Below are 20,519 nucleotides of genomic sequence, written 5' to 3'. Positions count from 1 at the left end.
TTGTCATTGGGAATTTTTAGTTGTATTCCATTCTTTCACTGTTGTATTCCATTAGTTGTATTCCTTTCTTTCACAAGCATTGTTTATTTCCAGATTTTACTTTAATGTGTTCTTCATGGTTTGATTGCAATGTCTAAGTATACGGATATTTTAAAAATAGTTAAAGCTGAATGCACTTCACTTATTCATTTTAACTTTTTGCTTTATTTTTATCTTTCTACTGTAGGTCTTTGTTGGTTATCTATTTTAAATATAGCGGTGTGTACATGTCAATCCCATCTGTCCATTGACTGATGAATGGATAAAGGTGAAGTGGAACATACATTCAAAGGAATATTACCCAGCCATTCAAAAGAATGAAATAATGCCATTTGCAGCAAAATGGATGTATCTGGAGATTATCATACTGAGTGAAGTAAGTCAGCAAAGACAAATATCATAGAATATCTCATACAGCCTAGAAAAAGATGTGAATGAACTTATTTACAAAACAGAAAGAAACTCACAGACTTAGAGAATGAATTTATGGTTATCAGAGGGGGGAAGTAAGGGGAAGGAATAGATGGGGAGCTTGGGATTGTCATTTTAACTTTTTATTGTAGAAAATGTCAAACATTCAGAGAAGTAGAGTTGGTAGTGTAATAGACCCCTATGTACCTATCACCCAGCTTTGACGTCAATGCTTTGCCAATATTGTGCTTATATCTACCATTCCTTTTTTTTTTTTTTCCTGGAAAATTTTAAAGAAAATTTTAGACATTGTGTATATATTGTGCAGGCAGATTCTTTACTACTACACCACCTAGGGAGCCCGTATTGTGCTGTATAAATGATGTAATCTTGTATTCCCAGGGCAAATGTTTATTATGCTTTCAAATTTATGAAGACATTTTTATCCACCATGTATGATGATATGTCCCACAATTATCAAGATAGCACAAAAACACAAATTAATAGAACATTCAGAAAAATAAGGCATTAAAAGGGGAAAAAGTGCATAGCACTAGTTTCTATTCTCTTACTTATGATGATGATACTGGTGTTACTGATGGGGAGAGAACTGAAGATGGTAATTTGTAAGGTGACTCTGATGACAAAAAGATGGTATTGACTAAAGCTGGTGGTGATGATCTTCATTATTAAACTGGTGATAGAAATAGCAATAGTGATCAAAATGTTGGTAATAATGGGAATAGATGATCACGTCTCAATAGTATCATCTTTATAAGGCAACTTAAAGAGCAGCTTATCCAATTAACTCTTAAGAATATTATATATATACATATATAATATACTTAATTCTATAATATAATGTAATGTATATTATACTTCCTTTGACTTCCTTAGTGGCTCAGACGGTAAAGCGTCTGCCTACAATTAGGGAGACCCAGCTTCAATCCCTGGGTCAGGAAGCTCTCCTGGAGAAGGAAATGGCAACCCACTCCAATATTCTTACCTAGAAAATCCCATGGACAGAGAAGCCTGGTAGGCTACAGTCCATGGGGTCCCAAAGAGTTGGACATGACTTCACTTTCACTCTCACTTTGACATATTACTGATATAATGTTTTGAGATAATATAGATAATAATTGGAGAAGGCAATGGCAACACACTCCAGTGTTCTTGCCTGGAAAATCCCAGGGACAGGGAAGCCTGATGGGCTGCCTTTTTTAGGGTTGCACAGAGTCGGACATACTGAAGCGACTTAGCAGCAATAGCAGCAGCATAGATAATAATAATATATATACCTATAGCTGGAATACATATACAAGCTTGCACCTAGAGTGGGACCTAGAAGCTAGTTCTCCAAATTTCTATGTAGTGTTATATCCAATATACCATATCATGCTGTGTGACATGTGAAAGCCTTGGTGTTAACTGACTCACTTAGTCAGTGTGGTGGTGAAGAGTGTGATTTTTTTCCCCCAAAACACTTGTTTCTTGGAATTATTACTAATGCCATGAACTCTCTATGCCCAGAATCCTTTTCAGGGATCTCTTCACTTCCTTATTTCTTAGACTATCAATGAAAGGATTGAGAGTGGGGGTGACCAGGGCATACATGACAGCAGCACCCAGCTCCCCAGAGGCATGAGAAGCTGACGGGGACTTCAGGTAGGTGGCAAAGACCGAGCTGTAGAAGAGGATGACCATGGAGAGGTGGGAGCTGCATGTGGCCAGGGTTTTCTTTTTCCCTTGTGCTGATGGGACCCGAGCTACAGCAAGGAAAATATGGACATAGGAGATTGTGATGCAGAGGAGAGGGCTGATTCCTAAGAGTCCTGTCAGAACCATCATCAGGTCCTCATTGAGGTGGGTATTGGAGCAGTCTAAAGAGTGGTCCAAAATCACAGAAAAAGTGGGGAATTTCTTGATTACTATAGAATGAGAGCTGGGATAGCAACAGGACATGGACAAGAGAGATAGAGTGGGCCACTCCCCATGACCCACCCAGCAGCAGTGCACATCTGCAAGGAGTCATTAGGCGTGCATAGTGCAGGGGATGGCGGATGGCAGCGTAGCGGTTGATAGCCATGGCAGTCAAAAGCAGGTTGTCCACATCAGCAAAAACTGTGAAGAAATATAACTGGTCCACAAAGTCTCCAGCATTTTGGGGGCTGTGGTGGTTGTGAAGCAGAGGTCGACCAGGGAGAGCTGGCTGAGGATGAAGTACATGGGGGTGTGGAGGTGGATGTCAGCGCCAATTGCCAGCAGCAGTAGCGACTTTCCTAAGAGACTCAGCAAGTAGAGGGCCAGGAAGAGACCAAAGAGGAGCTGTGGTTTGTTTGGGTCATTGGACAGTCCTGAGAGGACAAAGTCAGTGTTCTTACTGCAGTTCATTTCAGGTCTTGATGGGCTACAAGAAAAGAATCAGCATGAAGAGGATTCACCACAGTTAGCTACTGAAGTGTTCAGTTGGTTTCCTTATACCACAAATATGAGGAATGAAGAAAAGAAACTCAATGAGCAATGAGAGAGACAGAATTCGCACTTTCTGAAGGATGATATAAGTGAGGAGGCACAAAGATGACGGAATGAAAAGAACACCAGGAGCTTCCTGGAGTTTTTTAAGGGTGAAAGAGTTCTCTTAGTCTTCATATTATTGGATGGCATAGGTACTTGTTTGTGAATCACTTTTTATTACAAGAACATGAGCCTACTAAGGCAAAGACTGCATCTCAGTACTTAGCTTAGTGCTTGGCACATCATAGGAGCTTGGTGAATGCTCCTACCCATCTACACAGTCACTACTCTAGTTTAAGCTATTGTTAATGACTAGAGTCCTGCTAACTTATGAGCTGCTTGAATAGTCCCACTCTTGCCTCATTCAATATATTCTCCACACTGCCACCAGAGTGATCTTTTCAAAAAAGAAACTCTGATCATGTCTGTTATTTGCTTAAAAACAGATGTCCAGAGAACCATTGGGCTTGTGAAGGAACAAAAATCCCCACCTATCTAACAAAGCTCAATCTGTCTTGACCTCATGATGTCTCAGCAGCTTCATCTTACACTACAGTCCCCTCATTCTCTGCTTGCTAGCCTCTCTGGCTGCCTTGCATTTCTTCCTGTGCACTATTTCCCTTTGCTTCATTCTGAGTCAACTCCTGTTCATCCTTTCACAGTCTCAGATCAATTAGTGACTTTCTTAGGAAAGATTTCCCTTGCCTCTTTGATTAAGTCAAACCTACTTTTCATATGCTACCACACGTAGCACCTACATAGAATTGCTATAGGTGTCATACGAACAATGTTGTTCATATTTATTTTGTTAAAATATTTATTTAAGATATTTAGTTAGTGTTTGGAGAAGGCAATGGCACCCCACTCCAGTACTCTTGCCTGGAAAATTCCATGGACGGAGGAGCCTGGTAGGCTGCAGTCCATGGGGTCGCGAACAGTCGGACACTACTAAGCAACTTCACTTTCACTTTTCACTTTCATGCATTAGAGAAGGAAATGGCGGCCCACTCCAGTGTTCTTGCCTGAAGAATCCCAGGGACGGGGGCGCCTGGTGGGCTGCCGTCTATGGGGTCACACAGAGTTGGATACGACTGAAGCTACTTAGCAGCTTAGCAGCAGTTAGTGTTGGACTCCCTCATGGGGCCATAAAGTGCATTAAGGCAAATAGTGTGTCTGTTTTTCTTCTCTCTTGTGTCCCCAGTGTAGGCATCCATAAAGCATATTTGTCACAAGATGAATAATAAATTAATTAATTGATAGTGAGGACAGGAGAGGATCATAAGCTTTCCTCCCAAGTGCTGAAATGTTCTTCCTTCCATTTCAACATTTTATGAATAAAAGTTTTTTCCTCCAAATATTCTCTTAATAAGACTGGAATCACTGATTCATCTTTGTACTTCATCCCTAAAATCTATATTAGTAGTATAACACTTTTTTTTAAACTACAAAATGATCCTCATTTTTGTCTTTTTCTCAACTTTTTCACAGTTACCATCTTTGTACCTTCAACAACTCACTCCCAGTTACTTTATCAGCAGCTTTACCAGCTTTATTGATTCCAGAAAACGTACAGCTTCATGGTTTTGGCCTGACGCTCCCTTGCTCAAATATCTCTAATATCTTATTTTCTAATGCATCACTTCCCAGGTGGTACTAATGGTAAAGAACCCACCTGCCAATGCAGGAGACATAACAGATGCTGGTTCCATCGCTGGGTTGGAAAGATCCCCTGGAGAAGGAAATGGCAACTCGCTCTGGTATGCTTGCCTGGAAAATTCCATGGATGGAGGAGCCTGGAAGGCCATACAGTCCATGGGGTCACAAAGAGTAGGACAAGACGGAGCAAATGAGCATGCACACAAAATGTGTCACTTATACCTATCTGTGTCTGGTTATTGATAATTTCTATCCTTGTACCCACTTACCAATAAACATGAATTTCTACTTTTTATCACTATTTAGTCTCCTTTCTCCTTGAGCTGATCATGTCATAACTCCATGAATATTCTTACTTAAGCTTTCACACACTGATATATACACAGGATAATGTAGTCCTTGCTGCTGCTGCTGCTAAGTTGCTTCAGTCGTGTCCAACTCTGTGCGACCCCACAGATGGCAGCCCACCAGGCTCCACCGTCCCTGGGATTCTCCAGGCAAGAACACTGGAGTGGGTTGCCATTTCCTTCTCCAATGCATGAAAGTGAAAGTGAAAATGAAGTCACTCAGTCAGGTCCGACGCTTCTTGACCCCATGGACTGCAGCCTACCAGGCTCCTCTGTACACGGATTTTCCAGGCAAGAGTACTGGAGTGGGGTGCCATTGCCTTCTTTAATCTAGTCCTTAATTGAATATTATCTTAAGATGTTTTCTAATGTTTACGACATACAGATTTTCTTGTATCAATTATATTATACATACACTGAGAGTAGAATCATATACATATTTAAAATTTCTTTAAACCAACAGTCAAGAAGTTGAGTGCATGTTCTCTCTGACCATACCTCTCTCATTTTTACATCCTTTCCCAGGTTGAATCGTTCTGATACTTTTGCTTGAATAACCTTTCTGCTTTTATATCCACCTCCTGATAATTCACCTGAAAAATAATCATTCGTGTTGGATCTCAGATAGACCATGCTGCTTGAAAACTGAGGTTATCAGAATCATATTTCAGCATGGAAAATATACAAGGTCCTAACTATCTAAAATTGTGAAGTCCTAACTGTCTAAAATCTCAGCCTCACATGGACAATACCCTCATATCCTACTGTTTCCCCTCAGCCTTCTTCAGCTACTCCTCCACTTCTCCACTCTTTATGACAGATCCTTCAAAAAGATACTTGTCTCCATCATGCATTGTCCATTACTCTCCAGATTTGTTATTTTACCTTCCATGCTTTTTATAAACCATCTTCAGTCAAGCTGTTCACCTGAAACTATCACAAACATTGTTAATTTGCTATACCCTAAAACAAAATTAAAAGTTAACAAGTTATCTGTTTATAGATATTTGAAGTCTGAAACTAGAAATAGAAGAGGTCCAAAAATGAATAATAAGAAAGAGGAGGAGCCAGACAAGGAGACTAAGAGCCATCAGTGAGATCACGGCATACCTAGGAGACTGTGAGGATGTCCAGAAAAAAAAAAAAAAAAAAAGAAAGCCAGCAAGAAAGAGTATTTGAAATAAGAGAAGTTAGTTGGGATAAGTCTTGTTGAGACATCAAGTAACTTAAGGACTGAAAATTGAACTTTGACATGGATGAGAGTGATTTCAATGGTATGTTAAGAGCAATAGCCTGACTGAAGAGGGTCATACATGTACATGTATCCATTCTCCCCCAAACTCCTCTCCCATCTAGGCTGCCACATAACATTGAGCAGAGTTCTATGTGCTATACAGTAGGTCCTTGTCAATTATCCATTTTATTTATTTATTTTTTTAAAAGGTATACAATGGTTTTATTTTTTTATTTTTTTTAATTTTATTTTATTTTTAAACTTTACATAATTGTATTAGTTTTGCCAAACATCAAAATGAATCCACCACAGGTATACATGTGTTCCCCATCCTGAACCCTCCTCCCTCCTCCCTCCCCATTCCATCCCTCTGGGTCGTCCCAGTGCACCAGCCCCAAGCATCCAGTATTGTGCATCGAACCTGGACTGGCAACTCATTTCATACATGATATTTTACATGTTTCAATGCCATTCTCCCAAATCTTCCCACCCTCTCCCTCTCTCACAGAGTCCATAAGACTGTTATCCATTTTAAATGCAGCAGTGTGTACATGTCCATCCCAAACTCTCTAACTATCCCTCCCCTCCAGCAACCGTAAGTTTGTTCTCTAAGTTTGTGAGTCTATTTCTGTCATAACTAGATAATTTTTCAATTATATCTTCCAATCCATCTTCTTTTCTAAACTCTAGACTTGTATATTTAACTTCCTATTAGATATGTCCTTATGAATATCTGTTAGAAGTTTTACTGTCTAAGACATTTCTTACAGCTCAACTGATTTACATACGGATTTAGAAACAGATACACATGTAGACTTCAAGCACAGAACTTTCATCCACTATGTTCCACTCTGAAGTCTGAGCCTGTTTCTCTATTTGTCAAATGCTACCTTCCATACTTACTGACTGGCGTTCATAATCTTCAACCCATGAGTTGATATATGTATTCTATCATTTGATATATATATTCCATCCAGTGCTCTTATTAAGCAAGTGGGATAGTCTAGAGATCCCAGAATCCTTTGCCTACATTGGTGAGGTGATGTTCACAGCTAACAAAGATGTAGCTCAGGAGCTGAGTATTAACAATATTCATGTGTCTTGGGATTGGAAAGGGTTGGTTAGCACTAGGAATCTTTCTTGTCCTTGGAGACTGTTCCCAGAGTTACTCATTAATGGCAAATCTTGAGGAATTTTCTATAGAAAAAGTTGGGTATAAATGGTGCTGAGGAATAAAGTCAGTAATTAACAGAGGTCTGTTATTAAGAATAACTTGGAAGTAAAATCATAAAGATTATCTAAAACTCACAATTTCTCTCTGGTTTCTGCTCTGCTTCCTTAAGTCAGATTATTTTGAAAAGGTGAACATATGACCACAGCATTTCATAACCCTTAATATTTCTATATATATATGTGCATATATATATATATATATATATTGAGCAATCCTTTTTCTGTCTTTTGTATAAATAGATTGATAGACTGAAATATTAAGACTGTGCATATGTCAACTACCCTTGGATATCTGACAAGCATCTCAATTTTAATTCTATCTAAATGAGAATGTCCCAACCTCTTAACTTTTCCTTTTTTCTAGTCTGATATTTACCATTTTAATAACAAGGTTTGTGGTATATCATTTCTTGAGTTCATAAAGGAATCACATTCAGCCATTAAAGACTATCAATATGGAGTTATAAACAAGTAGAAGTTCATTTTTCTCTAATGTAAATTAAGTCCAGGTAGGTAGTCTGGTGAGGATGTGGTGGGTCATTATAGAGTAAAACTCTCTCTGTCCTTAGCATGTGATTTTTATCCTCAAGGTCAACTGTTGGAGCTGCATTAGTTTTGGTGATCATGCTATTTTCCTGGAGAAAATTTTCCACATCTAATTGTCTAGAACTTAATCCCTAATTTCTGGATACTCTCTTTGGTTTCATTGATCTATGCATCCATTTTTATGCCACTATCATATTGCTTTGACTACTATAGGTTTGTAATATTTGAAATTGGGGAGAGTAATATGTCCAGCTTTGTTGTTCTTTCTCAGGGTTGCTCAAACCTAGGCTCTCAGCGTGATTCTCCCCTGACCTGGGGGAAAGTCAGTGCAGTCAGCAGGTAGCCATTTCTCTTACCCTTCTAATGCAGTTTGTCTTGGTCTCTGTGGTGCTTTGGCCTCAATTCTGTGGTCCATAATTTTCTCAGTGATGTCTTATCCATGAATACTTGTTAGTTGTTTTTTTTGCGAGAGGGAGTAAAGTTGGGAACAATCTATGTTGCCATCTTGGTGAGATCACTCTTCTATAGTAATTTGAAATACTTCTATCTTTTAGTATTAAAGTGACTGAATCACCATTACAATATTAGAGTATTCAGAATTTGACTATATTTTTTCCACTAGAATCTACTATTTATGGGACAAAATATTAGATCTTTGCAAAAATCTGTGCAACACATCACAAACATCAATTGTTTCTCAAGGTAAGCATCACATCCATGTGTTACAGAGAAAACAAAAGTTTCAGAAAAAATAAGCCATTTGCTCATGATTACATTGTTAGGAATAACTGAACCATAATTAGATCCTAATCTGACCCTAGCCAGCCCAATAGCAAGGAAAAGAAATGAAAGTTTTAAATTTTGGACATTAAGAAATAAAGCTCTTTATTCACAGATACCAGTGTATACCAATCTATAAAGATCTATGAGAAAGTATATGTTTATAGGGAAGATCAATAAATATAAGGTTAATGTACAAAAATCTATTGGATTTCTATATACTATATACACAAAAATTAGACAATTAAATTTTTAAAATTACAACTTAAAATATCATCAAATACATAGAGATAAATCAAATAAAAGATGTCTGAAACTACTATGTTCAAAATTATACATTTCTGACAGAGTTTTTAAAAACCTAAAGAAGTGCAGAAAAATCCTCTGTTCATAAATTACCCTATTTGTATAAATTAGAAGATGCAAACATTTAAAGAAGATTGTTCAGTTTGATCTATGGATTCAATGTACTTCAGTCAACATCTTTTTTTTTAATTAAAAGCTTGTTTCTAAAACATGTGGATAAGCAAAAGACTTGCAATAGACCATAAGATCTGAAGGAGCAGAGTAGGAAAACTTACAGACTTAATATAAAAACCTGTATAGCTGTAATAATTAATAGAGCTTAATAGAATAAGCATAAATACATAAATCAATTGAACAGACAAGAGACCCCCATACATATACAATTACTAAACTTTTTACAAAGGCACCAACTGCAATTCTTTGGGGGGAAAAGTTTGTTTCCAATTAATTCTTGTAGTGAATTGGATATCAATGAGTAAAGCGAACAATGACATCCACCTTATGCCATCAGAAAAATTGTTTTCCAATGGATTATGGAACTAAATAGAAAAGGTAAAATAATAAAGCTTCTAGGATATAGCATTGGTATTTTTAAAACAGTTTTTCTCCTCTAAGATTTTTTAAATTTCTGTTTGCATTATTTTATAGGTTCAGAATGATATAACTACATTTATATTCATTTTACTTATACTTGCCAATTTTTGTTGTGCTTCTCAAACCTGATGATCTACATTTCTATGAATTCTGGGAAAAAAGCCTTTAAAGTTATTTCTCTGAATATTGCTGCCACACATTCCATCAACTGCATGGAAAGTAGATCTTTCTGGAACCATTATTAGACAGATATTGAATATTTTTTTGTATCTTTTATCAAAACTAAGCTCTTTTTCATGCTTAAAAAAAATTGTTTTTTCTCATTCTGTAAGAAATTCTTGGATCTGTCAGCTAGCTTCTTCTGCCCTTTCTTGCATTCATCTGCTGCTTATATCGTCCATTCTTTTACATTTTGGTCACTGTATATTATATTGACATGATTTTTTTTTTGCTTATTTTTCAAATGTGCCTTTTAAAAACATATTAGTTTAATTGTGTTTGTATTTATTCCTATAAGCATTTTATGAGTCATGTATTGTTTGTATTTTTTCAACTTGTCACTCACATGAAAGACAAGGATGCAACACAAATGACAAAACCAGACTTGTCCCTGGTGACCATGTGTGCTACCAACCGAAGCCCTGTCACATTAACAGAACATTAGGTGGAGCCTTAAACAGGCAGAAAACATTGAGGGCCAGGTGGTTCTCTTATGTGCTTATGTACTGTATAATATTCCAGACTTGATTGTAACTCAGAAAAAAGAATGAGTTGTCCTTTTCTTTGACAGAAATGAGCCAGAAAGCAATGTACAGATGCCCTTACAATCACTGTCCTCAAAGAAAAAGAACATATGACAAAGATGAATGACATATGATGAAGACAACAATAAGAACATAACAGATTAGAAGCACAGTAAACAATGGAATAAAAATTAGACAAAATGTGGTACAGAAATTTTGAAGGAATTACCTTATTACTAAAGAGGGACCTTTAAGCTGCAACAGAACCAAAGTCTGTCTATACATTATTTAATAAGAGTCTTGACTAAAGCAAAGGGACCTGGAAAAATTAAAAGTGAAGGAAAAGACAGATGTGTACCAAGCAAAGAAAGCACAGGAGATAATAACCTGAGATAAAGTATGAGTCAAAGTGAAAATAAAAAAATTAAACAGGAAAACCAAAAGAGGAAAAAAAAAAAAAAGAAAACAGTCAGAAAGGATAATTAAGTTGGAGTCTTCACAGTTAAAATAATTTATATTTTCGCCATACTTGGCATTGTATAGTGAGATTTTAATCTACTCCATTTACAAGAATAGTGTTTAGATAAGTCTGTGTAAGCAGCAGCAGCATGTATGTGTTATTATTGCTCAGAGACAGTCCATTGGTATTATTTTCCTTATAATGAGTTATGCTTGAGCTTTAAGTTCTTGATTGACTCTGCCATATTTTTCCAATATATTTTGATTTGTTTCTCAGTGAGGAATGAATAGATGTGACTCAGCAAAAGAGGTAGGCTTTTCTTTTCTTGAAAACTTTATTAGAGCTGCCTTCATGGCTTTGTTTCTCAGGCTTTAGATCATCAGATTAAGTGTCAGAAGCAAAATATTATAAAAAACAATATAAAAATAGTAAGCTTCCCTCACAGCTCAGTTGGTAAAGAATTTGCCTGCAATGAAGGAGAATGGTTCGATTCCTGAGACAGAAAGATCTGCTGGAGAAGGGATAGGCTACTCACTCCAGTATTCTTGGGCTTCCCTTGTGGCTCAGCAGGTAAAGAATCTGCCTGCAATGTGGGAGATCTGGGTTCAATCCTTGGATTGGGAAGATCCCCTGGAGAAGGGAACGGCTATCCACTCCAGTTTTCGGGCCTAGAGAACTCCAATGACTGCATTAGTCCATGGGGTCACAAACAGTCAGACACGACTGAGTGACTTTCACTTTCAAGTAAAGTCTAATGCAGTTGGAGAGTCAGTATGTGGCTTTAGAAACTCAAAGGACACCAGTAGAGACAAACAATATGATGATAGCTGGTGGAGGGGGCAGGTGGAAAAGGCCTTTGCTCTGCCCTCAGCAGATGGGAACCTCCACACAGTAGAGAATATGTGTCTCTTTGTGTGCGTGCGTGTGTGATTGGGTGAATCAAATGGAAATGAAGCAAAGAAATGCCATCAAGGACAGGAAGCCAGTAACCCCAAGCTCACCAAAATACTCATTGGAACAAGTGAGTTTTAGGAGCTGGGAGATATTACAGAAGAGTTTGTAAATGATATTGGCACCATAGAAGTGATGGAGAAAGTAGCAGATGTATGCATAACTTCAGAGATGACCCCACTGATCCAAATGACTAATATTTCATGAGTACAGATGTTGACATTCATGATGATTTCAGAGCGCAGAGGAAGGCGGACAGATGGCCACACAGTGATCATAAGGCATCAATGTGAGCATGGCCATCTCAGCAGAACTACAGAGAGTGAAAGCACAACACTGCAAATGAATTCCCAGAGGGGAATATTGCTACTGTGCAGAGTCAAGTTGCAGATGAACCTTGGTCCAGTCACAGAAATATAATATAGGTCCAAGAAGGAGAGATGTTTCAGGAAGAAATATACAGGTAAACAGAGACTGCCATCCATGGAAGTTGCAGTGATAATGAAAATGTTACTAGTTAAAGCCACTAAGTAAGACTAAGAACAGAGAAGTGAAAGAATACAATAATTTATTTATTCTTAATATTTCTCTTATATTACATCATGTCACACTGCTTTACAGTTTGTTGAAATAAGGGTAGAATGTAAAAGAAAAACAAAAGATTAGAAAAAATTCTGTAAATCAACATTTTCCATGACCAGAAGTTGAGAAAAATAAATAAGCCACAAATAAGATAGAAGATATTCTTGAGATGTCTTTTCAAGCTGCCTCCATTTTTAATAACACTTCATAGTAATTGAGAGTTTGACCATTGAGTTCTAAAAATATTGAAATTATTTGAAGTTAAATTACTGGTTATTTTCTGTTCAATCATGATTACAATATAATTTTATTTATTATTTTGCCTCCCTGCTTGGATAACAAGAAATCATGATGTACCTCTTAAAAAATTCCCCTTAAATAGTATGTTAAATGGTGAGTTAACATTTAATTTTCTGAGTAATTATGTCCTAAATTAAAATTCTCAAAATCTGAAAGCATAATAATTTTACTTCTCACATTAAAATGTGCTAACCTGGAGGGGTGATTTAGACAGGCTAAAAAACTGTACATGTTACATGGGCAATAGAGGCAAATTTCTATAACTAAATCCAGAGAAGAGTTTGTTGAGATATATAGCAAATCTATTTTATCACTGGTATCTCAAAAACAAATTCAGCATTAGACTTCCATGGCTGATGTTTCATTTGTTCACATTTCATTACTATTACCTAAGAATGCATTGTTGAACACTAAACAAGCCTTTTCCAGGTCCACATGTATAGATGGACTTCTCAGGTGGCGCTGGTGGTAAAGAACCCCCCTGGCAATGCAAGAGATGTAAGAGACGTGGGTCTGGAAGTTTGTGGGTCTGGAAGATCCTCTGGAGGAGGAAATGGCAATCCACTCCAGTATTCTTGCCTGGAAAATCCCATGGACAGAGGAGCCTGGAGGGCTACAGTCCAAAGGGTCACAGAGTCAGACCTGACAGAAGTGATTTAGCATGTACACACATATATATGTATTTATATCTATCTATATATATGTATTTATATATTTGATAAACAATTTGAGAAGCAATACAATTTCATGTCTCAACTGTCTAATTGCTTGTTTATGCTTCAGAAGATATCATAGACTTCTTCAAGTCAGAGTTTCCTTCTGATCACCCTCCTCAATGCCTCCTTCACTTCCTTGTTCCTCAAAGTATAGATCAGTGGATTTAGTATGGGAGTGACCACACTGTACATAATGGCAATGATCCGTTTCTGGTCCACAGAGCTACCCAAGGCAGGACGGATGTAAATGAAAAAAACAGGACCAAATAAAAGAACAACCACCATGAAGTGAGAGGCACAAGTGGACAGTGCTTTATGAAGCGTGCTACAAGAATGGGTCTTGAAGAACAGATAAAAAATAATGTAGAAATAGGAGAGAAGGGTTAGAAAGAATGAGCCCATGGCAAAAGTCCCCGTGACATTATTGAGCAGCCACTGGTTGAGCTCAGTGTTCCCACAGGCCAGCTTGAGCAATGGCTTAACATCACAGAAGAAGTGATGGATGTGGTTGGAACCACAGAAGTTTAAGTGAGATGTCATTACTGAGTGCAGCAGGGCATGGAAAAAACCAATGATCCAGATAGTGACAGCCATCTGGGTACAGACCTGATGACTCATGATAAGAGTGTAACGAAGTGGTTTGCAGATAGCCACAAAGCGGTCAAAGGCCATCACGGGCACCAGCATGGCCTCTGTACTACCCAGAAAGTGGAAGAAATGAAGCTGGCTTATGCATCCCAAGAAAGAAATTGCTTTGTGCGTAGAGAGGAAGTTCTCCAGCATCTTTGGCAGAGTCACCGTGGAGTAGCAGATATCTAGACATGACAGGTTGCCCAGGAAAAAATACATAGGAGAATGGAGTCTTGGATCAGAGATGACAACTATCAGGATGGCTCCATTTCCAGCCAAACTGAGCAAGTAAATTGTAAGGAAAACCATGAAGAGAACCGGCTGCAGTACTTGGATGTCTGTCACTCCCAGGAGGAAAAATTCAGTGATGGAGGTTTGATTCAGCATCACTTAAAAGACAAAACAATAATGAAATGCTATCTCCTGTGTGCTTCCCTGGTGGCTCAGCGTGTTAGAATCCACCTGCAATGCGGGAGACCTGGGTTTGATCCCTGGGTTGGGAAGATTCCCTGGAGAAGAGAACAGCTACCCACTCCAGTATTCTGCCCAGGAGAATTCAAAGAGCCGGACATGACTGAGCCACTTTCACTTTCATCAGAACCAAAGGCCTCCTGCTGAGGATTTTCCTACCTAGACACCATATTCTGAGGGAGAGCATTGTTATTTTAAACATTTACAGCACCAGAAATTGTACAATATTTGGACCATTAACTTCATAAATTTTAAGGTTACATGTTGGTAATGGACTGTTTCCTAACCACTTTTTTTCTTCATTAGGTTTATCATTATTTTTTCCTTCACCCAGAGATTCAGAGCATGTTGCCAGCCTACCATCTTATCTGGCTGTGAACTTCTACATTCTGATACAACTTCCCTTTTATCATCCCAAGTCAGCTCTAACAGAGGGGAAACTTTTAGGCACTCCCCACTGCTGTCTCTTGACTTAGTAGGAAAGCACCTGAAGGGTTTCACTTCAGAAAAAAATACAATTAAAGGATAATAAGAGCTGTAAGAATCTGAATAGAGATGCAAACATTAAAGTGTTCCCTATAGAAAGGAAATCATTTGAAGTTTGGAAAATCCCTGAGAGGAGAGACAAAAGATTTTAAGTGACTAAAATAGAAAAGTGAATTAGGGGACATTTCTAGGGATCCTGTGGGATTCTAGGCTTTATAACTAGATAAATATTTGAGAAATTATCTAACTTTTATTACACCTTTATGAAAGACTGGCTTCAAGGGATTCAGAGTAATTTTCCTTAATATGTCCAGTTCAGTCACTCAGTCGTGTCCAACTCTTTGCGACCCCATGGACTGCAGCACGCCAGGCCTCCCTGTCCATCACCAACTCCCAAAGTTTACTCAAACTCATGTCCACTGAGTTGGTGATGCCATCCAACTATCTCATCCTCTGTCATCCCCTTCTCCTCCCACCTTCAATCTTTCCCAGCATCAGGGAAATTAATAATTATTATTAATTTTCCTTAATAGCCAAGTATATTTTGTAAAGTGTTAAACTCTGTCACTCCTGCTTAAGATATAATTGTCATGCCAGATATTAGTTTTGGTTCTCTACACAAAACAAAATCGTATCAAAAATTCATTTGGAGAAAAAACCTTTTCCTAACATTAAAAAAATAGCAACGAAACTTTCTGTACTAAAGGATTTATTTCACTGCATTTTAAATGTTTAGAGATTACATATCTACTTTTGAGAATATCTAGAGATATGGCAATAAAATTGTAGGCAGTAAAGAACCTTCATAATCTACAAACACAAGGTTCATTATAAGATAAGAAACAGGTCTAAATGCTTGGCTTGTAAATTTACTACAGGCAAGAAGACAGATAATATGGACAACTCTCCAGCTAGTCTCCTAGTTCATTTTCCTACCTGGTTGAGTGTTCAAACTCACAGTTAAGAAGGCTTATCAGGTTGACACTCCTGAAAAGTAAATGGTATAAAAATACTTGAAAAATAAAGAGTAGAAACATATTTGACATGATGGATTACAGTATAAGCTCTTCATCTTCTAAAACCTCTTCTTGCTGAAATTCTGCCTGTTTTTATGATCCACAGATCTTTAAACATATCATCCCTAAGAGATGGTGTCCCCTGGTGAAGATTATTATAAAAATTAACATGTTACCTTTCTTTCCTTGCAATATAAGAGAATTCTCCTCGGGGAATTCATATCTTGAGTTCCATTTTTGTTGTTTTTCCTATTTTCTTTGCTTACTGTGTTTCTTTCTTAGTTTTAGAACCACAAACAGTTTGAGACAATTCACAATGACTTCGTGTTTTCTTAAATTACCTTTTATTTCCTGGGACCAGAGGTATGGATGCATTTTCTTATCTTGGGCACTTTCCTTCAAAAACTCTGTATGAAATGGAAGGAAATTGAGCAATGACAGTTAAAGAATGAGGGCCAGTGATATTCCATTGATCCATACAGAAAGATATCTGTATTTCAATACCTTTTAAATATTTTGCTCATTTATTACTGTGGTTCTATGGAAAACAACAACAAAAAAGAGGAATATGGAAAAGTAGTATTGTTTTTGTTTCTTCTAAATCAGATTCTTCACTGTTGGGATTAACACTAAAATATTTTCTTTAATTTTGGGCCCCCTGAGCTCACATTTCTCTCTGGGAGAATGAGGCTGGTCTTTCCAAAGTTTATCTTCACTTCTTCCTATATCCTTTAGGTAAAAATAATTTATCTGATTCATTGAAGGAGTACCTGTATGTGATCTAACATCTATCAAAGTTTTCTAATAACAGTTATGTATGCCATGTACTTTATGTATCTTTCTACTGCAGTTTATTTTTCTTGGTTTGCCGAAACTTATTACATATTCATCACATTAATAATTTCTTGTTCTAGGATATGCTATGAATAGAATACAAATCAATAAGAATTATTTTATACTCATTGTGTAAATTATTGTTCTGAGTCCATATATTTGTATTTCTGTCCTTCCTTGAAAATCTCCATATCTTTTTTTTTTCCCCCTACATCTTTAAAGTGATGCCAAAAATGCTAGAGTGCTTCCTGCAAGAGGTATTTATTTCTATGGCTGAGTCCGTGATCCAGTTCTTTATCTTTGACTCTCCCAGGATAGCTGGATGCTTCTGGGTGGTAGTCAAAGGATATAATCACTACTAGTAATTATTACCCTGTCTGCCACTCCCAGATGGTACTTGGAGCTGGTGGACATAGCCCATCTATCTGGCTTAATGGTGAATGGATTGGTTGTGGCCCTGATGGGCCCAGTTGAAGTTCTGTGGCCCAACCAAAATAGCCGCTTTCTCTGTGACTCCATGCCTTTGATAAGCTTGACCTGCTTATCATTCAATATGTCTATTCAATAGAATGTGAAGGACTAGAGAGCCCTTCAAGAGAATTAGAGGTACCAAGGGCACATTTCATGCAAAGATGGGCACAATAAAGGACAGAAATGGTATGGACCTAACAGAAGCAGAAGATGCTAAGAAGAGGTGGCAAGAATACACAGAAGAACTATACAAAAAAAGATCTTCATGACCCAGATAATCATGATGGTATGATCACTCACCTAGAACCAGACATCCTGGAATGTGAAGTCAAGTGGGCCTTAGGAAGCATCACTACGAACAAAGCTAGTGGAGGTGATAGAATTCCAGTTGAGCTATTTAAAATCCTAAAAGATGATGCTGTAAAAATGCTGCACTCAATATGCCAGCAAATTTGAAAAACTCAGCAGTGGCCACAAGACTGGAAAAGGTCAGTTTTCATTCCAATCCCAAAGAAAGGCAATGCCAAAGAATGCTCAAACTACTGCAGAATTGTACTCATCTCACACACTAGTAAAGTAATACTCAATATTCTTTAAGCCAGGCTTCAACAGTACATGAACCATGAATTTCCAGATAGTCAAGCTGGTTTTACAAAAGGCAGAGGAACCAGAGATCAAATTGCCAACATCTGCTGGATCATGGAAAAGGCAAGAGAGTTCCAGAAAAACATCTATTTCTGCTTTATTGACTATGCCAAAGCCTTTGACTGTGTGAACCACAATAAACTGTGGAAATTCTGAAAGAGTTGGGAATACTAGACTACCTGACCTGCCTTTTGAGAAATCTGTACGCAGATCAGGAAGCAACAGTTAGAACTGAACATGGAACAACAGACTGGTTCCAAATAGGGAAAATAATATGTTAAGGTTGTATATTGTCACCCTGCTTATTTAACTTATATTCAGAGTACATCATGAGAAATGCTGGGCCGCCGGAAGAAGCACCAGCTGGAATCAAGATTTCCAGGAGAAATATCAATAACCTCAGATATGCAGATGACACCACCCTTATGGCAGAAAGTGAAGAAGAGCTGAAGTGCCTCTTGATGAAAGGGAAAGAGGAGAGTGAAAAAGTTGGCTTAAAGCTCAACATTTAGAAAACGAAGATCATGGCATCTGGTCCCATCACTTCATGGTAAATAGTTGGAGAAACAATGGAAACAGTGAGAGATTTAATTTTGGGGGCTCCAAAATCACTGCAGATGGTGATTGCAGCCATGAAATTAAAATACTCTTGCTCCTTGGAAGAAAAGTTATGACCAACTTAGATAGCATATTAAAAAGCAGAGGCATTACTTTGCCAACAAAGGTCTGTCTAGTCAGAGCTATATTTTTTCCAGTAGCCATGTATGGATGCGAGAATTGGACTATAAAGAAAGCTGAGTGCTGAAGAATTGATGCTTTTGAACTGTGGTGTTGGAGAAGACTCTTGAGAGTTCCTTGGACTGCAAGGAGATCCAATCAGTCCATCCTAAAGGAAATCAGACCTGAATATTCATTGTAAGGACTGATGCTGAAGCTGACGCTCCAACACTTTGGCCACCTGATGTGAAAAACTGACTCATTGGAAAAGACCCTGATGCTGGGAAAGATTGAAGGCAGGAGGAGAAGGGGACAACAGAGGATGAGATGGTTGGATGGCATCACTGACTCATGGACATGAGTTTGAGTAAACTCCAGGAGTTGGTGATGGACAGGGAGGCCTGGCGTGCTGCAGTCCATGGGGTTGCAAAGAGTCTGACATGACTGAGCGACTGAACTGAACTGAAGTGAACTGACCTGCTCAGACTCTAGAGTGAGTGGTCTAGGTGGCAACATTATTCATTAATTGTGTGGTCTCCTTCATTACTCCCTTTGAACTGATTGTGGAATTTTCTTTAAAGTATATTGGATTCATTTGTTTTTGTGTTTTTTTGTACAAATGATCTGTTACAGTATTTAATTATCTCATATTTAAATGTGATATATTGCTACTTTTATTCGTTTTAATTTAAAATCTTTGGATAGAAATTTTTTTTGTAAGTTTTGTTCATTTTTAAAAGGTGAATTCATTTCTATTTTTAGTTATATTTCATATCCTACTAACTTTTCTATATAATCATTGTTGCTGTAGCTGAATATTTGATTTGTATATGTTGGTTTTGTATTAGGCAGCATTACTTAAGCTTCAAATTCATTTTAAATTTGCTTCTTATTTACATCGATTTTATTGTTGCTGTTTTAAATTAACAGACTTTCAGAGCACTTTTAGTTTCACAGAAGAATTGAGCAGAAAATACATAGTTCCTACATAATCCCTCTTCGTTTCCCACACAGCCTCCTCACTACCAACATCTCTACAGAGTAATACCTTTGTTACAATCAATGAATCAACACTGGCACATCATTCCTGATTAAGCCCATGTGGTGGTGGTGGTTTATTCGTGAAGTTGTGTCTGACTCTTGCGACCCCATGGACCGTAGCCGGCCAGGCTCCTTTGTCCATAGAATTTCCCAGACAAGTACACTGGAGTGGGTTGCCATTTCCTTCTCTAGCCCACCGTTTACATCGTGTTTCATTTTTTGTGTTGTACATTCTATGGGTTTGGACGAATGCATAATGTCAGGTATCCACAGTTACAGTGTCACACAGAATGGTTTTCCTGCCCTAAAAATCCCGAGTTAGATCTCTTTATCTCTCCCTCCCCAGACTCCTGGCAACCACTGATCTTTTTATTGTCTTCAGTTTTGCCTTTTCCAGAATGCCATGTACTTGGAATCTTCTTTCACTTATTAATATGCCTTTAAGATGACTTCATGTCTTTTTGTGGCTTGATAGCTGTGCTTTTTTTTTTTTTTTTTTTAACCTATCCATTGTATGGATATGGCTTCCCAGGTGGCACAGTTAGTATAGAATCTGCCTGCCAGTGCAAGAAAGGCAGGAGATGTGGATTCAGTCTCTGGGTTGGGACGTTCCCCTGGAAGAAGAAATGGCAACCTGTTACAGTCTCCTTGCCTGGAAAATTCCAAGGACAGAGGAGCCTGGTGGGCTACAGTCCATAGGGTCACAAAGAGTTGGACACAACTGAGGCTGAGCGTCCATGCATGTGTATGGATGCACCAGTATCTATTCACCTGTTGAAGAACATCCTGTTTACGT

At 37.9% G+C, this 20,519-nt stretch overlaps 1 protein-coding gene and 1 pseudogene across 1 annotated transcript; both read right to left on the bottom strand.

The window, feature by feature from the left end:
- Positions 1-1,953: 1,953 nt before the first annotated feature.
- Positions 1,954-2,841, bottom strand: LOC102392621 (annotated as a pseudogene).
- Positions 2,842-13,502: 10,661 nt separating this feature from the next.
- On the bottom strand, positions 13,503-14,953 carry LOC112578342 (olfactory receptor 12D2-like). The gene has a single exon (XM_025262486.3). The coding sequence runs from the start codon at positions 14,427-14,429 to the stop codon at positions 13,503-13,505; it is 927 nt and encodes a 308-aa protein (XP_025118271.3). The 5' UTR covers positions 14,430-14,953.
- Between the last annotated feature and the right edge of the window lie 5,566 nt (positions 14,954-20,519).

Source organism: Bubalus bubalis, chromosome 2, assembly GCF_019923935.1.
Source record: "Bubalus bubalis isolate 160015118507 breed Murrah chromosome 2, NDDB_SH_1, whole genome shotgun sequence".
NCBI classification, from domain to species: Eukaryota; Metazoa; Chordata; class Mammalia; order Artiodactyla; family Bovidae; genus Bubalus; species Bubalus bubalis.
The sequence above is the reverse complement of the archived record's forward strand: the minus strand, read 5'-3'. Positions and strand labels throughout refer to the sequence as shown.

Excerpts from the sequence above, each read along its gene's own strand:
- LOC112578342 (XM_025262486.3), bottom strand. The coding sequence starts at position 14,429 with ATGCTGAATCAAACCTCCATCACTGAATTTTTCCTCCTGGGAGTGACA.